We start from the raw sequence: 21,011 nt of genomic DNA on the forward strand, positions 1-21,011 counted from the left end.
GCTGCGTGCGGCTGGGGCGCTCCACCGCAGCCGAACTTGCAACGGGCCCCGCCCTGCCTGCCAGAGACGGCGGGGCGCGTGCGCAGGAGTGGAGCCCACGGAGCGCCCGGCAGCGCATGCGCCCCCCAGCGCGCGCAGCAGCTGCTGGGCGTGGCCCTGACGGTTGCGATCTCCGCACGAGTCTCGAACCCACAGCCTAGTGTGGGGGTGTACGGCTGATGATGGGCACGACGGAGACCAGCCGGGTGAAAGGAAGGTACCGCCCCTTCTGCTGCAGCGTGAAAGGCCACGTAAAGTTGCTGCGGCTGGTAAGAGCCAGGGCTGGGACCCAGGGCCGGGCAGAGCCCAAGATCTCTAGTGCTGTCAACCTGGGTTTTTTATCCACGTCTTCCGAGGGGTCCCACCTGCCCCCCACCCCCACCCCAGGGATGGGAGAATGAAGATAAGCCATTGGGCACCGTCCCCCCTTCAGAGGGTTTGGGGGGGTACTACTCATCAAACTCACTCTGAACGGCTTTCTCTGGGACCCACAAATCCGGTGTCCAGTTATCTCCCAGGCTAGGAAGGCAAGCTGCCCTCGGGCATCAGATAAGCCAACTAGATAAGAAAGCTCGCAGGAGCTGTGATGATGCTGTGGTCCCATACTTTCTTTTTTTCTTAATTTTTTTATTGTGAAAATACTGTACAGAGGGGTTACAATTACATGAGCAAGGTAATGGGTGCATTTCTTATCAAGCATTGTTAACTCCCTTCCCATCCCCGCCCTTCCATCCCCCCAAAGTTGTAAAGTTTGTTTTTCGACATAGCGTCTTGTACATCTCATTGTTGCAATGGGTCCTCCTGTATCCCTATTTAAACGATTTGTTTTTTCCCTTCCCCTCCCCAAATTATACCAACATCAAATACAGTGAAAACAGGGGTTATACCATGAGGGAGGGACAAACAAAGCAACAAAGAAAACTTTTAAGTCGAATGTTTGATATGATGGAGTTCGAGGCCGGTACATCCCAGAACAAAGCACACAAAAAAGGAGAACTGCCTATTTTTAAGGGTTGACACTTACCAGCATCAGTGCAGTCAGTTCTGAACAGAGGTTAGGAGAAAGTGTGCCATTATTGGTGGGGGAGGGGAGGGAGTCAAAAGCTAGTCTTGTTAGAGAGGTAGAAACTAGCATAGTTTAAAATAACTGAAGAAAACTCAAAAGGAAGGAAAAAATAAGTTTGTTTTGTGTTTTGAAGAGTTGACTTGTGAAAGAGGAAGTTGAAGTAGATAATGTTACAAGGAAATATGTCCAAATAACTTAAAGAAGAGTTAGGAACAAAGTTGGAGAAAAAAAATGAGTTTTAAATTTTCCTGAACAAAAGGCCTGGAGGCAAATGCCAGCCCATTTCTACAGTGAATGGCAAAAAAAATTGAACAGTTTCATTTATTCAGAAATATTTCGTAAGTGCCTGTCAATTCTTAGGTCTATTCCAGGCTCAAGAGAGATACCAATGAACAATGCAGCAGTTCCCTGGTGGAGTCTGTGTATTGGGAGGGGAGGGGAGGGGAGAAACAATAAATATGAAGTATTCCAGAAGACCAGGTAAGAGAGGATAAAGGAGGAGAGAGCTGGAGGGGAAGACTGCCTGTGGCAGGAATAGGTGATCAGGCTGAGTCTTATGAAGGTAATATCTGAACTGAACAGAAGGCTGAGTGGGATGTGGGGTTAGCAATGAGAATCTGGAGGAAGTGTGTTTACAGCAGAGGAAAACAGTAATGTAGTGAGGTGGGAATGAATAAGCCTAGAAGCGCCGAAGCAGAACTAGGAAAGAGGAACAAGAGGCACAGTGGAGATAAAGCAGTGTAGGATTTTATAATCTGACTCACACCAGAAGAAGAAGAAAAATGTAGACCTGAGGTTTTGTTATCAGTAAGTAGATCAGTGCTAAGAGACAGGAGATTAGAACAAAGTTAGACTCAATCCAGTTAGAGCTTTAGCAGGACTCTTAGCAAGAGATGATTGTGACTGGGAACAGCCACCTAGTGGCTACTAGTAGCATAGCAAGTGATAAGTGGTTACATTTGGGATATATGGGTTGAAAACCCCTTATCCCAAAAAGCTTGAGATAAGTATTTTAGATTTTTATAACATTTGCATATAACTAATGAGATTTCTCAGTTATAAGACCCAAATCTAAACACAAAATTCCTTTATAAATACCTTGAACACATAGCTGAAAAGTAATAGTATCAGTGTTCTTAAGAATTCTGTGCGAGCATGACGCAGTTTGTGCTCAAATCGAGGTCAGGTGTGGAGTTTTATAGTGTCATTTCAGCATTTAGAAAACTTTAGATTTTGTCCAGGTGCTGGTGGCTAATGCCTATAATCCTAGCCTCCTCAGGAGGCTGAGATCTGAGAATCATGGTTCAAAGTCAGCCCAGGGAAGAAAAAATGTGAGACTCAGAAAAATCCAGAAGTGGCACTGGGGCTCAAGTGGTAGAGACCTGAACAAAAGAAGCTCAGGAACAGTGCCCAGGCCCGGAGTTCAAAAAAAAAAACACTTGAGATTTTTGGAACATTCCAGAATTTCATAGTAGAGCGATATTCAACTTGTAATTTGGAAGGAACACTAACAAGATTTACTGATGAAGCAGACAAGAAGAGTCAAGATGGCTCCTGCCAGGTGCTAGTGGTTCACATCTGTAATCCTACTATTCAGGAGACTGAGATCTAAGGGTTTCAAAACCAGCGTTGGCAGGAAAATCTATGAGGTTCTTATCTCCAGTTAACCAGCAAAGAGCTTGAAGTGGAAGTATGGCTTAAGTGGTAGAGGCTTAAACAAAAACTAGCCTTAAGCAAAAAAAGCCAAGCAAGATATGAAGTCCCTGAGTTCAAGCCCCAGTACTGGCAAAAGAAAAAGGCGGGGAAGAGGGGTCAAGAGACCAGACATGGGGGGCTGGGAAGGTGGCTCAGTGGTAGAGCGCTTGCATTGCATGCATGAGGCCCTGGGTTCGATTCCTCAGTACTACATAAGCAAAAAGGAAAAAAAAAGCTGGAAGTGGCACTGTGGCTCAAGTGGTAGAGCGCTAGCCTTGAGCTGAAGATCTGAGGGACAGTGCCCAGGCCCAGAGTTCAGGCCCCACAACCGGACCCCCCCAAAAAAAGAAAGAGCCCAGACATGGGAATAGTGTCACTTAAAACACATACCTTGTTCTCTAAAGAGAAGTCAGGATCCATCTGTTTAATCATGTTATATGTGTGTGCAGATGAGACACCAATTTAGTTGCTTTAGGAGTGATTGTTTTTGTCTGGGCATTGTGTTGCTCAGTACAATACTTACTTAGCATGCACAAGGCCCTGGATTCAATCTCCAATGCCACAAAATAAATAACTAGACAAATAAATAATGATCATTGACACACTTAAGCTTGTATTTCGTAGTCATTGAATAAATCACATTTTTCCTTCCCCCCAGGGAGTAACTGTGACATCGTTGGCTTTCTTTATCTTCGCAAAGGCCCCTGAACCATATATCGTGGTCACTGGATTTGAAGTCACTGTTGTTTCCTTTTTCATAATTTTATATATATTCAGACTTGATCGGTTGATGAATTGGTTATTCTGGCCTTTGCTTGTAAGTATTCTGTTTCATCCTTAATATTAAATTACTTTTTCCTGCTGAGTCATTGTAATAAACTCTATTTTTTGGTTTCCTTAAACCTTTTAGGTGGTCTCTGATTGGCTTACAAACTGTACTCACTACTAAGATGCCCTGTTTTGGTTTTTTGCTGCCAGTCCCAGGGCTTGAACTCAGGACCTGGGCACTGTCCTTGACTTTTTGGTTCAAGGCTAGCACACTCTACCAGTTGAACCATAGTTCCACGTCTAGCTTTTTGGTGGTTAAATGGAAATAAGATTCTCACTGACTTTTCTGCCCAGGCTGGCTTCAAACTGTGATCCTCAGATCTCAGCTTCCTGAGTAGCTGGGATTATGGGCATGAGACACCAGTGCCCCACTCTACTTCCTATTTATTTTGTGTGTGTCAGTCATGGGGCCTGAAGTCTGGGCCTGAGCACTATCCCTCAGCTCTTTTGCTCTACCACTTGAGCCATAGTCCCACTTCTGGCTTTTTCTGCTTATGTGGTGCTGAGAAATCAAACCCAGGACCTCATGCATGGAAGGCAAGCACTCTACCACTGAGCCACCTTCCCAGCCCTCTACTTCCTTTTTAATAACTGCTTTTCTAACATTTCAGAAGTTACAAGTTTAGTCTTCTAGCTTTAATTCCTTTTTGCCTATTTATCTGCAATCATAGATGACATGAAATAAAAATGTCAATTGCACCTCATAAAACCACAGTTCAGAGTGAAAAATTGTTTCATTTGGAGAAAATATTAAATGAATGAGCTAGATAATTAGAAATAATCGGGCTGAGATTTGACACCGGTGGCTTATGCCTGTAATCCTAACTACTTGGGAGGCTGAGAGAAGGTGGAGTGTGGTTTGAGGCCAGTCTGGAATTTTAAAAAAAGCTTGTGAGCTGCCTTCTCAACCAATAGCTGGGAGTAGTGGCTTTTGCTAGACACATGGGAGAGTGAGATAAGGAGGGTCATTACTGCAGGACAACCCAGGCAGAGAAATCTTTTGAGAACCCACCTCAATGAAAAGCTGGGCATGGTCATGTGCACCTGTCATCCCCGCTGTGGCAAGAAGTGTAAAATAGGAGTGTAGTTCAGGTGCACACCCAGGCAGGAAGCTAGGCCTTACCTCAGCCAGTGGAGAAAAGAGACTAAAGTCAAAGTGTGGCTTGCAGTAGCACCTGTGTATCAAATGCAAAGCCCTGCATTCAAACTCCAATACCACCAAAATAATTCATTAATAAAAAATAACATAACTGGCAGAGGTTTATCCCGAAATTACTATTTTTTTTCCTTTTAAGGGTATAGTATTTTGTTTTATTAATTGCATTTTAAAGTTGTTTGGCATGCAATGCAGACTACCTCATATTTTCTATTACATTACTAAAAAGAAGCATTCTGACTTCCCAGAGTACCCATTGTACCCTAAACCTTCTCTATAACACATTACTTTTTTTCCTAAGCACAGGAGTTTCTCCCTCCAGCTACAGCCGGGCGCCCATGGCTCATGCCTGTAATCCTACCTACTCAGGAGGCTGAGATCTGAGAATCTTGGTTCAAAGCCAGCCCAGGCAGGAAAGTCCATGAGACTCTGGAAGAGCACTAGCCTTGAGCTGAAGAGCTCAGAGATAACGCCCAGGCCCAGAGTTCAAGACCCAAGACTGACAAAAAAAAAGAAAGAAAGAAAGAAAAAGAAAATAGAACTTTCAAAGTCTTGAGAAAACTAACACTTTATTTTGGGGTTTTTTAAACATGGCCTGTTGGCTTGTTCATCTTATTTCCTCCACTTCCCCCCCTTCTCCTCCTTCCTTCTTCCCATCCATCTCTGTCTCCTTCTTCTTCTTGCTAGAAATTAAAAGTCTTGCACAGGGGCTGGGAAGGTGGCTCAGTGGTGGAGCACTTGCTTTGCATGCCTGAAGCCCTGGGTTCGATTCCTCAGCATCACATAAGCAAAAAGAAAAAAGCCGGAAGTGGTGCTGTGGCTCAAGTGGTAGAGCGCTAGCCTTGAGCTGAAGAGCTGAGGGACAGTGCCCAGGCCCAGAGTTCAGGCCCCATGACCCAAAAAAAAAAAAAAGTCTTGCACACGCTGTGATAGTGCTGTATCACTGAGCTCCATGCCCAGCCCTTGGAAAGCGGGCAGCCTTTGTGTAAAGCTGACCTTCCTCTTCTGTGTTTCTAGGATATTATCAACTCATTGGTAACAACTTTGTTCATGGTCATCATATCTGTGTTGGCTCTGCTGCCAGAAACTACAACCTTGACCATCCTTGGAGGAGTAAGTCAAAATCTTCCTAGTTTCTTTCTTTGGGTTTGCTCAGAATGCAACTTATTTGAAACACAGATACAAGTGCAGAAAACCTTCCTCTATTCTTCACTGGGCGGCAGGGGTGGTATGGAGGGGGAGGGGTATCAGAATAAAGTACTGACCAGCTGATTTTTTTTTTCGGTTGGTCGTGGGGCTTGAATTCTGGGCCTGAGTGCTGTCCCTCAGCTCTTCAGCTCAAGGCGAGCACTCTACCACTTGAGCCACAGCACCACTTCCAGTTTTCGAGTGGTTTATTGGCGATAAGAGTTTCACGGACTTTCCTACCCGGGCTGGCTTTGAACCTCGATCCTCAGATCTCAGCTTCCTGAGTAGCTAGGATTACAGGCTTCACCACTGGCACCCAGCTCAGCTGAATGTTTTGTTTGAATGAATTCATGCCCTAATTAACAGGAACATGATTTCATACTAGAACTTGAGGATTCCTTATTTAGGTGAGACAAACCATCTAGTAGTTCTTCAGGTGGAATCTAAGAGATGTCCTTACGGTAAGGGAATGTAATAGGAAGCGTGGTAACTAGAGGATTGTTCAGAAGAGTTCTAGAAAAGAAGCACATCAACTTCCTCAAACCTGATTCTTCTGCAATTCAGAATTGTTTGCCTTTTTTAGGTTCTGATGTGAAGGATTGAAATAAAACATTTCCTATCACCTCCTACTGTTTTGTTTTTGTCGGTTATAGGACTTGAACTCTGGGCTTGAGCACTGTCCCTGTGCTCTTCAGCTCAAGGCAAGCACTCTACCACTTAAGCCACAGTGCCAAATAAGAGTCTCCCAGACTTTCCTGCCCAGGCTAGCTTTGAACAGTGATCCTCAGATCTCAGCCTCCTGAGTAGCTAGGATTACAGAGGTGAGCCACGGGCACCCAGCAACCTCCTGTTCTTTTAATTTTTGTTTTGTTTTATTTGTATCTGTTTCTTTTGTTGTTGTTGTTGTTTTGGACTTTTTGTTGTTGTATTCCTGTACTGAGGCTTGAACTCAAGGCCAGGGCACTGTCCTTTAGTTTTTCAGAAAACTCAAGGCTGGCCCTATACCACTTGAGCCCCACAGCTCCACTTCCAGCTTTTTGCTGATTAATGAGCAATAAAAGTCTCACAGACCTTCCTGCCCAGGCTGTCTTAAAACTGTGATCCTGAGATCTCATGCTCCTGAGTAGCTAGGATTACAGGCATGAGCCACTGGCACCCAGCTGTTCTTTTTCTTTTTTCCTTTTTTGTTATACTTGTTTTTAAAACTCTTATTCTTGTCTGCTATGAAGAAAGAAGGGCCATAGAACTTTTTGTTCAAATTAAGTCCTGGGAAAATAGAGTTATGCTATCAGATAGGAATAAACACCAGTCATATGTGGCTACTGAGTATTTGAAATGTAAGGTGTGATTAGTCTCAATTGAAATAAGCTTTCAGTATAAAATACACATTGAATCCCAAAAATTTGCTGTCTCCCAGTCCCCACAAAAAAAAAAAGGTAAAACCACTTCATTATTAACTTTATTATCCTAAATGACATACTAAGCGACAATATTTTGGATATATTGAGCTACTAAGATGGATTAGTAAAATCAATTTTGCTCTTTTTTTTGGGGGGGGTCCATTCGTGGGGCCTGAACTCTGGGCCTGGGCGCTGTCCCTCAGCTCTTCAGCTCAAGGCTAGCACTCTACCATTTGAGCCACAGCGCCACTTCCGGCTTTTTTCTTTTTGCTTATGTGGTGCTGAGAAATCGAACCCGGGGCCTCATGCATGCAAGGCAAGCACTCTACCGCTGAGCCACCTTCCCAGCCCAATTTTGCTCTTTTTTTTTTTTCATATGACTCTTAGAAAGTCTTCCATCACTTGGCTCACATTGGTGACTCCCATATTCATTTCAGACAATCCTGAGATAAGGCATGAGCCCTGTCTGTCCTCAAGTTGCTTAGAGCCTAACAGGAGTTATAGATGTGTAACTGACAATTCTGCCCTTTGCAGAACTGTCTTTGTCCCACCACCTCTCTCTGTCAGTGGAATTAATATGATGCCAAAAATAAGAAGAAGAAAAGGGGAAAGCTGCTGGGTACCAAGGGCTCACACCTATAATCCTAGCTCCTCAGGAGGATCTGAGGATCTGAGGGTCGCAGTTCAAAGCTAGCCCAGGCAGGAAAGTCCATGAGACTCTTATCGCCAATAAACCACCAGAAAACCGGAAGTGGCACTGTAGCTCAAGTGGTAGAGTGCTAGCCTTGAGCTAAAAAGCTAAGGGACAGCGCCCAGGCCCAGAGTTGGCCCACAGCCGACAACACAAGGGGGAGGAGGGGCAAAGCTCCCAGAAACAGAATTAGCAATGGGCAGAAATGCCAAAGACCTAGAAGGATCAGTGTGGTCAGAACCCAGGAGGAGATGGCTTGAGAGTGGGTAGAAAGGGCGGATGTGGGAGCCAGGAAGACAGACATGTTGAAAGCTCACTGAAGCTGGAACAATAGGAGTCCATCTCCCCCACTTGCTGCCTCCAACACACATGGCCTTGTAGACTGATGGCTGCTCTGACTGCACAGCCCAGGCCAACAGAGCTGCCCACAGCGTCCAGCACTGTGTAGTGGTACCCTGTCAAACTGAATGGCATGCCAGGAATGCCGTTCTCCAACCTAGCTCCTATCAGCGCTCAACCATCAGAATTCCTAAAGGCCCTGAACATAAATATAGCTTGTTCCTCTTACCCCAATTTTATTGTCCTAAGACCTTTGAAGTTTGCTTTGGATCATTTTGTCACTCCTGTTCTCCAGAGCTTTGACCACAGCTGTAGTCTCCATGATTTCATCTGGAGCTGCTGTTGGCTCTGTTTTGTTTTGTTTTGCAATACCCAGACATTACAGTACAAAGCGTGTACCATCACACCCAGCTGACGCTAGCTCTGGCCCTTTCACCTGATTGGCAATAGGGAAATCAAACAGTTAAACACTAGGAAGAGAAATGTTGATAACCAAATGTGGTCAGTCGGCCATAAAAGAATATATTCAGAATATATTCACAACTCAAGCCTGTAATCCTTGCTAGTCAGGAAGCTGAGATCTGAGGATTACAGTTCAAAGCCAGCCTGAGCAAGAAAGTCTACAAGACGCTGATCTCCAGCTAACTACCAAAAGGCTGTGGCTCAAATGGTAGAGTGCTGAAGCCCAAAGTTCAAGCCCAATACCAATGAGAGACAGACCAAGTATTTCAGAGCCCATACCACTTCAGTGTTTTTCCTGCCTTTCCTTTTGTGTAGGCAGGTTTGGGGAAACGTGGCCAGGACCTGCAAAGTCTCTTCCCCTTTTAAAGTAGGGTGGCAGGACCCCAGCAGGTAGCAATCGGGTGGGTAGACCACTTTAAACTGCATGAATGACAGAAGCTGGTGACCAGTGTGTCTTCCTTTCTAGGTGTTTGGTCTTCTGACGGTGGTGTGCTGTCTGGCCGACAGTGCCCTCATTTACCGGAAACTTCTATTTAATCCCGGTGGTCCTTATCAGAAAAAGACATGAACACTTGACCAAAACAACGCTTTGTGATTTTTTTTATATTCCTTTTTAGTTGGTGCTAAGGATTAAATATAATTTCTTTATTCTTCCCTACATTTTCTGCCATTCTCATTTGAATCTCAGCGTGGGATCTGGAGGCAGAGATCTGCGAACCCTGGGCACAAACTTCCTTGGAGCTTGGGAATGGGGGGAGTGAAAAGGGGGGGCAGGTATCTGCTCCCCAAGCCTGTGGCAGGGTAGAAGCACCCAAGATGGCCCTCAGTGACTCAGAACTGCTTCCTCAGCCTGAGTGGGGATGCAGGGATTTGGAGCTCCCCTGGTGGAGGGGGCGAGCAGCGGAGGGGGGACGGAGGGGGGCGGGGAACGTGGTCCTGTCCTGGGGCGGGGGGCGTCCAGAACCAGGGCGCACGCGGGATGGGTGGCCAGCAGCCGTTGGGGCGCGGCGCTAGTTCCCCTTCCCAGGCGAGAGCCACCGCCTGGGCGCCAGCTGGAAGTCACAGAGCCAGCCTGCCCACGCCAGGTCCCCCCGGCCCCCCGACCCCACCATGAATCCGGAAAGGGTCCCTTCCGGATACTTGGACCCATTGGAGCCCCCTGCGTTCCCTGCCACATCGGCTCCTGCGGACACTCAGCGCTCGGGGAGCTCCATCCACAGTGCGCCCTCGCTGCACAGCCGGCCCGAGGCGCCCTCCCGGCACTCCCCGCAGTCCATTCATTCTTTGAAGCCAGAGCATGAAGAATTTAGGGAGTCCCTACCCAGGAAGCCCTGGGAAACAGCAGGGAAGGAAGCCGCCATGAATCGGGCTAAGCATCGCACCAAGGTTCCGGAAAAATACACTGACAGCTGCAAGGCGTTTTTATTCTCTCTCCATGGAATCCTGAAGATTTTGAGGATGGTGAGGATGGTGGCTGGGCGGGTGGAGGGTCGCCTGGCCTCAACGACTGCGGTCCAGAGGCCCAGCTAGGGAAATAATTCTATGACTCACGGTTCTTCTGCCTCCATTACTTGCCCCGCCTTTCTCCCGTGTGTGTGTGTGTGTGTGTGTGTGTGTGTGTGTGTGTGTGTGTGTGTGTGTGTGTGTGCATGACAGTACTGGGACTTGAACTCAGAGCCTCTGGCTCACACTGGCGCTCTACCACTTAAGAGCCACAATTCCACTTCTGGCTTTTTGCTGGGAGTTGGAGACAAGAGCCTCATGAACTTTTCTGCCCCGGCTGGCTTTTAACTATGATCCTCAGATCTCAGCCTCCTGAGTAGCTAGGATTACAAGCATGGGCCACTGGTGATTGGCAAATATCTGTCTCTTATATTTCTCAAGTTTTCCTCTTCTAGGAAATTAGGGAATCAATGACGCTTGTAGCAGAAATGTGTAAATTTAAAACAAAGGGTGGGCTTGATCAATACAAGGGCTGCCATTTCAAAGACATTTATTAAGGGGGCTTGGAGGTATGCCTCAAGTGGCAGAGCATCTGCCTAGCAAGCATGAGACTCTGAATTGAGGACCAAGTAATGCCATACAGGAAAATAACGTTGAAAAGCCTAATTGAAACTGAAAAACTATAGCCCCTGGATGAGATCTCTCATCTTTATCATCTCAAATAACGGGTCCATGGACACAGAGGGGAGAAGTAAAATGGCAGAGACTTACTGAAGAAAAAGATAAGCAGAACTCCTGCTAGACCAGAGATCCCAAGGGTGTACAAGGGTTAATAAGATGTCTCTAGGAGAGAACTATATGACTCTTAAAATCATTGGACAGCCTGCCTATCCATCTCCAGATCAACTCAGAGGCTCTGGGCAGCCTGCAAGAGCTCTCCATGCATTCTTTAGCCTCTGACAGGATGCCTGCTCCCCTGCACACCTCTGGGGCACACGCAAGTGTTCCAGGGGCAATGGGCCGTGATGATTGATGCAAGACAATTGGTAATTGGTGTCTAGGGGCCTGCATACTTGACTGCTCGAGGCCATGGTGAAGGATGCACATCCTCTGGGAGGGGGCCTTTCCCCTGATTGCCTGTCAGGCTCTTCTGCTCTTGAATTGATACATTACTGGCCAATATAATACAGGGGAAAAGGGGAGAGAGAACATGTTTGAAGTTAAAAAACAGAATGGGATATAATGACAGGCAACAGGGCAAAGATCTCAGTCCGAATAACAGCCGACTCTCTAAGAAAATATACATGACCAAAACTGATCTTAGACTAGCAACAGATCTGAACATATCAATATACAAGCATAGAAGAAAGAGGAACATTAGGCATGGAGTATTTTTCAAAAGTGAATCTGGCCCAGAGTTTCTCACAGCTTAAAAATTCAAACCTTCATGATACTACTATTCAAACCTGACACTACTCAATTTTTTTTTTCAGAGAACATAAGGAAAAACATTTCTGAATTTGTTTTTTATAAAGTCAGTCAAACGCTGGTATCAAAATCTGATCATGCCAGGTCCAGTGGCTCACACCCATAATCTCAGGAGACTGAGATGTGAGGATCAGAGTACAAAACACGTCCAGGCAGAAAAGTCCATGAGTCTTATCTCCAATTAACTCACCCCCTCCCCCAAAAAAGAAAAAGCCAAAAGTGAAGCTGTGGCTCAAGTGATAGAGTTACTAGCCTTGAGCAAAAAAAAAAAGCATGCAGGGACAGTACTCAGGCCCTGAGTTCAAGCCTCAAAACCAAAACATGCACACACACACACACACACACACACACACAAACCAAAAAAAAGCCCTGATAAAATTCAGGTGGTGGTGGGGTTTGAACTCTGGGCCTGGGCCTCAGCTCTTCAGCTCAAGCAAGCACTCTACCACTTGAGCCACAGCACCACTTCTGGTGTTCTGGTGGTTTATTGGAGAGAAGAGTCACACACTCATGACCAGGCTGGCTTTGAATCGAGATCCTCAGATCTCAGCCTCCTGAGTAGCTAGAATTACAAGCGTGAGCCACTGATGCCTGGCCAAATCTATATCTTACTTGTACCAAACACACTTACTAGAAATGGAGCTCAGAGCTCAGTGGTAGAGCAGGTGCTTAGCGTGGCTGAGATCCTGAGTCAGATCCCTAGTATGGAAAAAAATTAACATCAGAAAATTTTACCAATATGTTTTTTTAAAATATCACCAGGAGGAAATAAGAATGAGTTAGCATTAGGACTCTATTAAAATAATGACCATATTATAAAAGGAGGAAAATTATGAGGTAAGATCTAATGGAGTTTAAAAAAGTGATAAAATTCAGCATATAGTTCATACCAAAAAGAGGAAGAAGAGGGGAATATATAGATATTTCATTTATATACAGACTAGTAGCTCTGGCCCTTAATCCTAGCTACTCAGGAGGCTGAGATCTGAGGATTGAGGCTCAAAGCCAGGCCAGACAGGAAAGCCTATTAGACTCTTACCTCCAATTAACCATCAGAAAACCAGAAATGGAGCTGTGGTTCAAGTGGTAGACAGCTAGCCTTGGGCACAAAAGCTGAGCTCAGGGACAGCACCTAGGACCAAAGTTCAAGCTTCAGAACAACCACCCTCCAACCACCAAAAAAAAAAAGAGAGAAATTAACCTCTCAAACTAAAAGTCCTTATCATCTTTAAATAAACATCAGAAGTATTCCCATGAAAATGAGGGAGAAGAAAGATGCCCACAAAGCTTATTATTCAGTAGTTTTTGTGGAATCCCAAATCATCACAACTAGGAAATAGAAGCCAGGCTAAGTAGCATGTACCTGTAATCCCAGCAGTCAAGATCTTGAATTCAAGGCCAGCCTATGCAAAATAGGAAGAGTCTACCTCAAAATAAATAAAATAAAAAAATGTAAAAGTATATCATTTCTTTCAACTGATGTGATTATAAATCTAAAATATCGAAGGTAAACAACTAGGAAGCAGACAATTTAAACTACTGAGTTCATAAATAAATGAAACGATTTCCTATAGAACTTCAAAGCCAGCCTAGGCAGGAAATTCTATGTGATTCCTGTCTTCAGTTCAACAGCAAAAAGCTAGAAGTGGAGTTATGGCACCAGATTGAAAAAAAAAAAAGCTAAGAGACAGTGCCTAGGCCGGGAGTTCAAGCCCCAGGCACAAAAATAAAGGCACTACAGAAGGAACTGACAACTCAATAAGAAAGAATCATCTCTCCAAATACATCAAAAAATGTAATATACAATAGTGGCTGGAGTTCAGTTACAAGGCTGTGCTGTGCTGTGCTGTATATGTGTATAGACTTCTTTCTAGAAAAATAAACTGTTAGCTGGGCACTGGTGGTTCACACCTGTAATCTTAGCTACTCAAGAGACTGAGATCGGAGGATCACAGTTCAAAGCCAGCCCAGGAAGGAAAATCTGTGAGACTTTTAACTCCAATTAACCACCAGAAAAATGGAAGTGGTGTTGTGGCTCAAGTGGTAGAGTACTCACCTTGAGCTGAAGAGCTCAGGGACATAACCCAGGCCCAGAGTTGAAGCCCCATGACCAATAAAAAGAAAAAGAAACTGTTAATAACAATTTCCTCCCAGGAGACAAACTAGGGGAAAAGAAAAACACAGAATTTTTTTAACATTTCTATATTGTGCAACATTTTATCACTTGCACACATTATTTACTTGCTTAAAGTCATAAATTTTAAAATTAAACTCTAGGTGCAAAATAAAATGGGCAAATACATTATTTAAGCAAATTTACATTTTGACTATTTCTTTTTGATATCAATTTTGGGGCTTGAACTCAAGGCATAGGTGCTATCCCTTAGCTTACTGGTAATTAATTGGACTTAAGAGTCTTAGACTTTTCTGCCCAGTCTGACTTCAAACCACAATCCCCAAGTCTCAGCTTCCTGAATAGCTAGGATTACAGGCATGAGTCACCAGTGCCTGGCTTGACAACTTAGTTATTTACTCATTTTCTTATGTTTTGGCAATACTGGGTTTGAACTCACGGCCTCATGTTTGCTCAGCAGACTCTCTTCCACTGAGCCCCACCTCTTGCCCTTTTGCATGCTGTTTAGTTTTGAGATGAGTCCATCTTCTTGTTCAGGCATGTATTTGGACTGGTATGTACCTGGACTATGGTCTTCCTATTTTAGAATTCCCATTAGAGCTGAAATGGCAGGTGTGTACCAACCGACCAGCCTCTTCCATTGAGATGGAGTCTTGTGGGCTTTTCTGCCCAGGCTGGCTTGGAATCTTGGTACTCTCAATCTTAGACTCCCACATAGCTAGGATAACAGGTGTCATCCAGCTATGGGTTGAAGAGAGTTCTCTCAAACATTTTTTTTAAAACCTAGACTGATCTCAAGTCAAAATCTCAACCTTGTAAGTATCCAGGATTACAAGAATAAGCCACCAGCATCCAGCATTTATTATTTAAATATCCATGTGCATTAAACCCTGTTTCTTCTGTTGCAGGTATTTGTGGTGGGAGCGGTTGGTTGTTTCATCATTGGCCAGGCCCACCAAGCATTTATAGCAATCACAGTTCAGGAAGTGTGCATCGTCATTTTCTTTATTTTAGTATATCTGGTAACTCTTCAACACTTGCTCATCTGTTTAAACTGGCCTTTACTTGTAAGTGTTCATTTTTATAATTCACCAGAGTTTCTCTCTAGATAAGGACACAACAGAGCTATGATAGAGAGCTGCCCCAGTTCTAGGGGAGAGCCCAGTATCTGGAAAGGTCACTTGAACCTCTCTGTCTACAGCAAAGCCAACATACATGCACAGACAGACAGACAGACAGACACACACACACACACACACACACACACACACACCCCTGTTCTGGACTCAGTATGAAGCCCAACTCATTGTGTCATTAATCACAGGCTACTTTTTAACATCTTCTGGTAAAAATTTGAATCCTCATACTCAATGAGTGAACACATTTTCTCAGCCAGTGGTCGTCAAACAGTTCAGGCTTTTTGCTTTTCAAATAGCACTTTGACAATGACAGACATCTTCCCAAAGGCAAATGTTGACATAATAGAGTTGTAGGAAATCTTTTGGGAGAACCCTAATCGATTGCAAGCATCTTCCCTTTTGTGTGTATTCAAGAATGGCTCACACCTATAATCCTAATTACTCAGGAGGCTGAGATCTGAGGATCCTGGTTTGAAGTCAATTCTGGACAGAAAAGTCCACTCTTATTTCCAATTAACCCCCCAAACCAGAAGTGGAGCTGTGGTTCAAGTGGCCCCTGTCCCCTGGCTGCATTCACATCTGAGTATCTTGTTTTACACAATCCTAAGGTCTGAAGTTTCTCACAAAGCTGCTATAAGCACACCTCTCTCTGAGCCTGCAAAGCTCAACTCTGATCTGCACCAACCCTTCTCCATGTGCCCATGCCAGTATTTTCTACCATGTACCAAAACATAAGACATTACAGCCTTTTCAAGAGGCATGTCACACTCCATACTAGGACTCCTCACTTGCTGACCTAAACAGGAGGAACACCTGCAGATAGTAGGGCAGACCCAATTTTGGTTGTTTCAGAAAACATCAAAAGTTAACCGCAGAAAAAATCCACTCCTGAAAAATCAGGCCTGCTTTTCAGATGGATGTGTGTTTCTTGGGGGATGTGAATTCAGAATCTAAGAATAAAATTAAATCTGTAAGGTGCCAATCTAAAATTTTACTTCCTTCCCTCAAAAGAAGTTTTACATTAAAACAAATGTGAGCTGGGCCTCAGTGGCTCACGCCAGCAATCCTAGCAACTCAGGAGGCTGAGATCTAAGGATCACAGTTCAAAGACAACCCAGACAGGAAAGTCCAAGAGACTTTCATCTTCAGTTAACTACCAAAAAACCAGAAATGGAAGTGGTAAAGTGACGACCTTGTGCAAAAAAACTAAGGGCTGGGGCTGGGAATGTGGCTCAGTGATAGAGTGCTCGCCCAGCATGCAAAAAGCCCTGGGTTCAAATCCTCAGCACCACATACACAGATGAAGTCAGAAATGGTGCTGTGGCTCCAGTGGTAGAGTGGCTCAGGGACAGTGCCCAGGCCCTGAGTTCAAGCCCCAGGACTGGCCAAAACAGAAAACAAAAAAAAAGCTAAGAGAGAGCAACAAGGCATTGAGTTCAAGCTCCTGTACTGGCACACATACCCACTCACCCACAAAACACACACACATGCAAAAGGGTGTTCGAGGTTTGGTTCACATAGAGAAACACCTGCCTAGCAAGTGTGAAGCCTTTAATCCAAACCCCAGTACCACATAGAAAAATAAATCCTTTAGCTGGGTCTTTAGATCATTCAGTATCTTCTTGTGCCCTTTTATTTAAAAAAAAAAGCAGAGGAAAAGTCAAATTTTTAAAAATGAAAGTAAGGCTATTTTTATAGACAATACATTCCAAGACCTTAAAATCAAAAAACTCATATCTCTGGAAAAATGTAGAAACTGTGCCCCTCTAGTGCCAAGAAGGAAAGTGTTTAAAAGGTATCCATCCTTAATAACCTGGGCAATTAAAATATGATACGAATATTACATTTCCATGCAAACCTTACCATTTTCAATCTTGTGTTACAGGATGTTATGAACAGTTTCATTTCAACTATATTCCTTTTAGTGGTTGCCATGATGACAATCCAAGAGAAGGGAAGGAGGCATTTGTTCTATGTTGGAGGGGTAAGTATAGACCTTAGTAACACCATCTCAGATCAAGACTCTTAACAAAGGAAACTACAGACCATCATTACATCACTAACAAAACAAAATAAACAAAATCCCCACTCCCCTCTTCCCCTTGTTTTTGTAGTGATGTCAAATGATGTGAAGCCACAAAGACTTTAAGCTTATGAAAAGTCACAACCCTAATATGTATTCTCTTAAGTACAAAAAAAAGGCAAAACAGGAGTCTGTGTAACCTCTTTTGAGAATGGTATACACTATATTTAAAATATTGCGGCAAAACCCGGCACCAGTGGCTCACACACATAATTCTAGCTAACCAGGAAGCTGAGATCTGAGGATTGCAGTTCAAAGCCAGCCTGGGCAGAAAAGTCTGTGAGACTCTTATCTCCAATTAACCACTAGGAAACCAGAAGTGGCACTGTGGCGCTCAAGTGGTAGTGCGCTAGCCTTGAGCTGAAGAGCTGAGGGACAGTGCCCAGGCCCAGAGTTCAAGTCCCACAACCGACCAAAAAAAAAAATATTGCAGCAAGCTATTTTATGCCTACAAATGGGACTTTGACATTTCTGGACTAAAAGGTGGTATTTTAAAGACAGTGAAGGGCTGGGCATGGTGGCTGGGAGGTGGAGATTGGAAGAGTTGAGGCTAGCTAGGACAAAAGTTTAAGGAAAACCCATAGCACCCATATCTCAATAAGCCAGATGTGGTAATACAAGCCTATGATTACCAACTATTAAGAGGCTGTAGGTAGAAGATTACAACCTGAGGTTAACCCAGACAAAATGTGAGACATTACCTGAAAACTAACTAACATTCATAAAAGGGTTGGAGACATGTCTAAAGTAAAGTACCTGACTAACAACCAGAAGCCCCTGAGTTTAGACTCCAGGAGAGAGAAAAAAAGAGAGTGCACTGTCTCTGGTTTTACTGATGTAGAAATTGAGGTTTAATAGGTTTAATACCTGTTCTGAATCATGGGCTGAGATTCAACCCCATCTCACATGGAAGAACAGAATAACAGGCAGATTGAGTGCTTGGAAGGTAGGGGAGTGGAAAGATGGAACTTTGGTTCCAAAAGTAAAACAATGCTGACAGAAATTCATCAGAAAAAAAAAAAAAACGAATTGGAGAGTTTTGCTTCTTTTTGTGTCAGCCTGGAGCTAGAACTCAGGGCCTGGTGTTCTCATTGAGCTTTTTGCTCAATGCCAGTGCCCTACCACTTGAGCCACAGTTCCATTTTCAGCATTTTTTTGGCAGTTAATTGGAGATAAAGCGTCAGACTTTCCTGCCCAGGTTGGCTTTGAATCACAGTCTTCAGGTCTCAGCCTCCCGAGTAGCTAGGATTACAGGCATGAGCCACCAGCACGTGGGCAGAGTTGAAGTTTTTGGAATTAATCCTATCATGGGTGAATGTTTGTCAGTTCTCCTGGACTATGCCAAGCCACGCTCAGTGCTTGGGCACAGAGCCCCTTCCAGCTTGGAGGGCTCACATATTAGCCGAGACAAGAACTACTTAGGAAAAGATAGTTAGGAATTAAGCGCCCATAAAGAGAGAGAGAGATCGAGGCTGACGTTTCCAGCATCCTTTGGCCCTCCCATCCTCCTAATACAGCCCAAGAGCCCTTCTCCACCACCACCACCACCACCACTGCCAGGAGCCTCCAAAACCTCCCCCAGCCCCACCCCATTTCCCAAATTCCTTTCTCTGGAAAAGGCGGAACAGACCTGCAGCAGCCAGGATGGTAATGGAAGGTCAGAGCTGCACAGGAGACATTGTGTGCGCAGACCCAGATCCCACCTGACATAACCCAGCCTTTCTTTCCCGCGCATGCCCCTGCGTCTGACAGAACCTGTGTCTCATAGCGGCCATCCTGTGTTGCTTGGATGCGTTGGGGGTCATCAGGAGGATGAGGCAGATGAACGAGCCTCAGACAAAGGCAAGCTCGGAGACCTTGCTCAAGACGAACTGAAGCAGGGCGGGTCTCCCCGGCCCCCCTCTGCCCCCCTGCGCTTGTAACCCACGCCTCCACGCCACCACTGAGCTCTCCCTGTCACCCATTCCGGCCTCCCGTGTGACCATATAAAATCAGGGCTGCTTAGTTGGGAACACTTCTGCTTCCGCGTGTTGCCTGCTCTCCACAAGTCGCATTGGGCTTCTCGGCGGGGCTGCGCGCACCAACTATGGTGGGGGGGGGGACCCCAACCCAGGACGCTGCCTAGCCAGCCCATGGCAGATTCAACCCGAATCCACCTGGCTAGACCCGGCTAGAACCAGCAGGAAAGCTCTGCCCGGAGGCGGGGCGCGAAGGAGGCTTCAGATCTGGTCGCTGTGGGCAAACCAGTCCCGAGCGCATTCTGGAGGCGAGCGGGCGCGCGCGGAGCGGGGACAGGCGTTGGCATGCGCTGAGCCTGGCAGTTATCTGAGCGTGGCCCCTGAGCCGATCGGTAGACACTAGGCTTTGTTCCTGGGCGGGGCCTGTCCAGGGACAACAGAAGAGACCGAAATCATAAGCCCAGTCTCAAGGTCAGCCAGGCTGTACAAAGCTGAAAATTCCAACCAGCCATGACTGCTAAGCCACAGGAACCCAAGACTTTTGGCGCCCGCACAAAGGAGATTTGGGATCAAACGAAGAAGGGAGTTGTGTACCACCAGAACGAAGTCAAAGAAAGCAATAAACCATTCTGGATCAACGGGCATGGCATAGTCAAGCTCCTGGGTTTGGTAAGTTAGAGCTCTCTCCCTGAGTGGGTGTTCTAAGACCAGGTTGGGGGGGTAGGGAGAGGGTTCCAGGGACTCAGGAGCATGTTTCTGTGCAGATCTGCCTGATAGCTAGTATAAAGATATTCGCCACGACCACCGCACACCCCATTTTGACGCTGATCCTCTATATGGAACTGTTCATCGCTGTCTTCTTTTTCATCCTCTACATCTGTGCCATTAACAGATACCTGTCCTTCATCATTTGGCCTATTTCTGTAAGTGAGGGAGGGGTCGGGAGGGGAGCTCTGGGCGGCTCACCACGAACATGGCTTGGCACTTAGAAAACGAACAGACAGAAACTCACCTCTAATGCTTGTGCTCAAGATCTGCTGTGGGGAGCGGGTGGGGTCGGGGACAGCTAGCCAGAAAATGCTCTCCACACTTAGTTGAGTTGAGTGTGTCTTGTGTTAGAGTGGAAACTCTTACTGGAAGGAAGAGGGCCTGGGACCTTGCTCTCTGAGAAGAAGAATGTAAGGATTGCTCTTCTCCATCTGCCAGTCACACATGGATTTGGGGAGATCATTCCAGAATTCAAAGAAGAAAGTTGCCACCAGCACCCAGCTCCATGCCCCTTATAGTTTTGTGCAGAGTCTTCAGTTTATATCTGGCAGATTTGGATTACGGTTGTATTACTGTTGTCTCATAGCTGGGATGACAGGTGTGTATCACCAAGCCTAGCTTTTATTGGTTGAGACGGGAACTCAGAACCTTTTCTGGCTCTAGCTAACCTCAAACTAAGATCCTCCCAATCTCGAAGACCTTCCAGGCAAACAGAATTAGAGAGGTGAGCCACCACATCTGCCTTAATTTTCTTTTTCTTGCTTGCTTGCTTGAACTCAGGGCTTCGGCGCTGACCCTGAGCTTTTTTGCTCAAGGTTAGCACTCTACCACTTTGAACCACTCCTGGTGATTAATTTGAGACAAGAGTTTCACTGACTTTGCTGCCCAAGCTGGCTTCAAACCATGATCCTCAGATCTCAGCCTCCTGAGTAGTTAGGATTGCAGACATGAGCCATGGCACCTGATTTTCATTCATTCTTTCTTTCCTTCTTTTTCTTTTTTCATGCTGGTATTACAGCTTGAACTCAGGGCCTGGGCTCTGTCCCTTAAGGGTTTTTTTTTTTTTGAGGGGGGTTGTTTCTTTTTGTAGGGGGTTGGGTTTGTGTGTGTGTGTGTGTGTGTGTGTGTGTGTGT

At 45.3% G+C, this 21,011-nt stretch overlaps 3 protein-coding genes across 3 annotated transcripts in view; all 3 read left to right on the plus strand.

Moving 5' to 3' along the window:
• Positions 1 to 137: 137 nt before the first annotated feature.
• LOC105983054 (chemokine-like factor) lies at positions 138 to 9,522 on the plus strand. Its single transcript, XM_013012801.1, has 4 exons — positions 138 to 308; positions 3,459 to 3,617; positions 5,802 to 5,897; positions 9,331 to 9,522. The coding sequence occupies exons 1-4, from the start codon at positions 219 to 221 to the stop codon at positions 9,430 to 9,432; spliced, it is 447 nt and encodes a 148-aa protein (XP_012868255.1). The 5' UTR covers positions 138 to 218; the 3' UTR covers positions 9,433 to 9,522.
• Positions 9,523 to 9,974: 452 nt separating this feature from the next.
• Positions 9,975 to 19,026, plus strand: LOC105982920 (chemokine-like factor). The gene is made up of 4 exons (XM_013012647.1): positions 9,975 to 10,325; positions 14,838 to 14,996; positions 16,954 to 17,052; positions 18,904 to 19,026. Exons 1-4 carry the CDS (start codon positions 9,975 to 9,977, stop codon positions 19,024 to 19,026), a joined length of 732 nt encoding a protein of 243 aa, XP_012868101.1.
• Positions 19,027 to 19,619: 593 nt separating this feature from the next.
• Positions 19,620 to 21,011, plus strand: part of Cmtm2 (CKLF-like MARVEL transmembrane domain containing 2) — a 4,584-nt gene continuing 3,192 nt past the window's right edge. Inside the window, exons 1-2 of the mRNA XM_013012648.1 lie at positions 19,620 to 19,778; positions 19,874 to 20,032. Of these exons, the coding sequence (XP_012868102.1) occupies positions 19,620 to 19,778; positions 19,874 to 20,032 (318 nt within the window). The remainder of the gene's footprint in view (positions 19,779 to 19,873; positions 20,033 to 21,011) is intronic.

This window comes from Dipodomys ordii, unplaced genomic scaffold (assembly GCF_000151885.1).
Source record: "Dipodomys ordii isolate 6190 unplaced genomic scaffold, Dord_2.0 Scaffold18, whole genome shotgun sequence".
Lineage (NCBI taxonomy): Eukaryota > Metazoa > Chordata > Mammalia > Rodentia > Heteromyidae > Dipodomys > Dipodomys ordii.

Excerpts from the sequence above, each read along its gene's own strand:
- LOC105983054 (XM_013012801.1), top strand. The coding sequence starts at position 219 with ATGATGGGCACGACGGAGACCAGCCGGGTGAAAGGAAGGTACCGCCCC. Across the intron at positions 3,618-5,801 it reads GGTTATTCTGGCCTTTGCTT|GATATTATCAACTCATTGGT; the intron begins GTAAGTATTCTG and ends CTGTGTTTCTAG. Across the intron at positions 5,898-9,330 it reads CCTTGACCATCCTTGGAGGA|GTGTTTGGTCTTCTGACGGT; the intron begins GTAAGTCAAAAT and ends CTTCCTTTCTAG.
- LOC105982920 (XM_013012647.1), top strand. The coding sequence starts at position 9,975 with ATGAATCCGGAAAGGGTCCCTTCCGGATACTTGGACCCATTGGAGCCC. Across the intron at positions 14,997-16,953 it reads GTTTAAACTGGCCTTTACTT|GATGTTATGAACAGTTTCAT; the intron begins GTAAGTGTTCAT and ends CTTGTGTTACAG. Across the intron at positions 17,053-18,903 it reads ATTTGTTCTATGTTGGAGGG|AACCTGTGTCTCATAGCGGC; the intron begins GTAAGTATAGAC and ends TGCGTCTGACAG.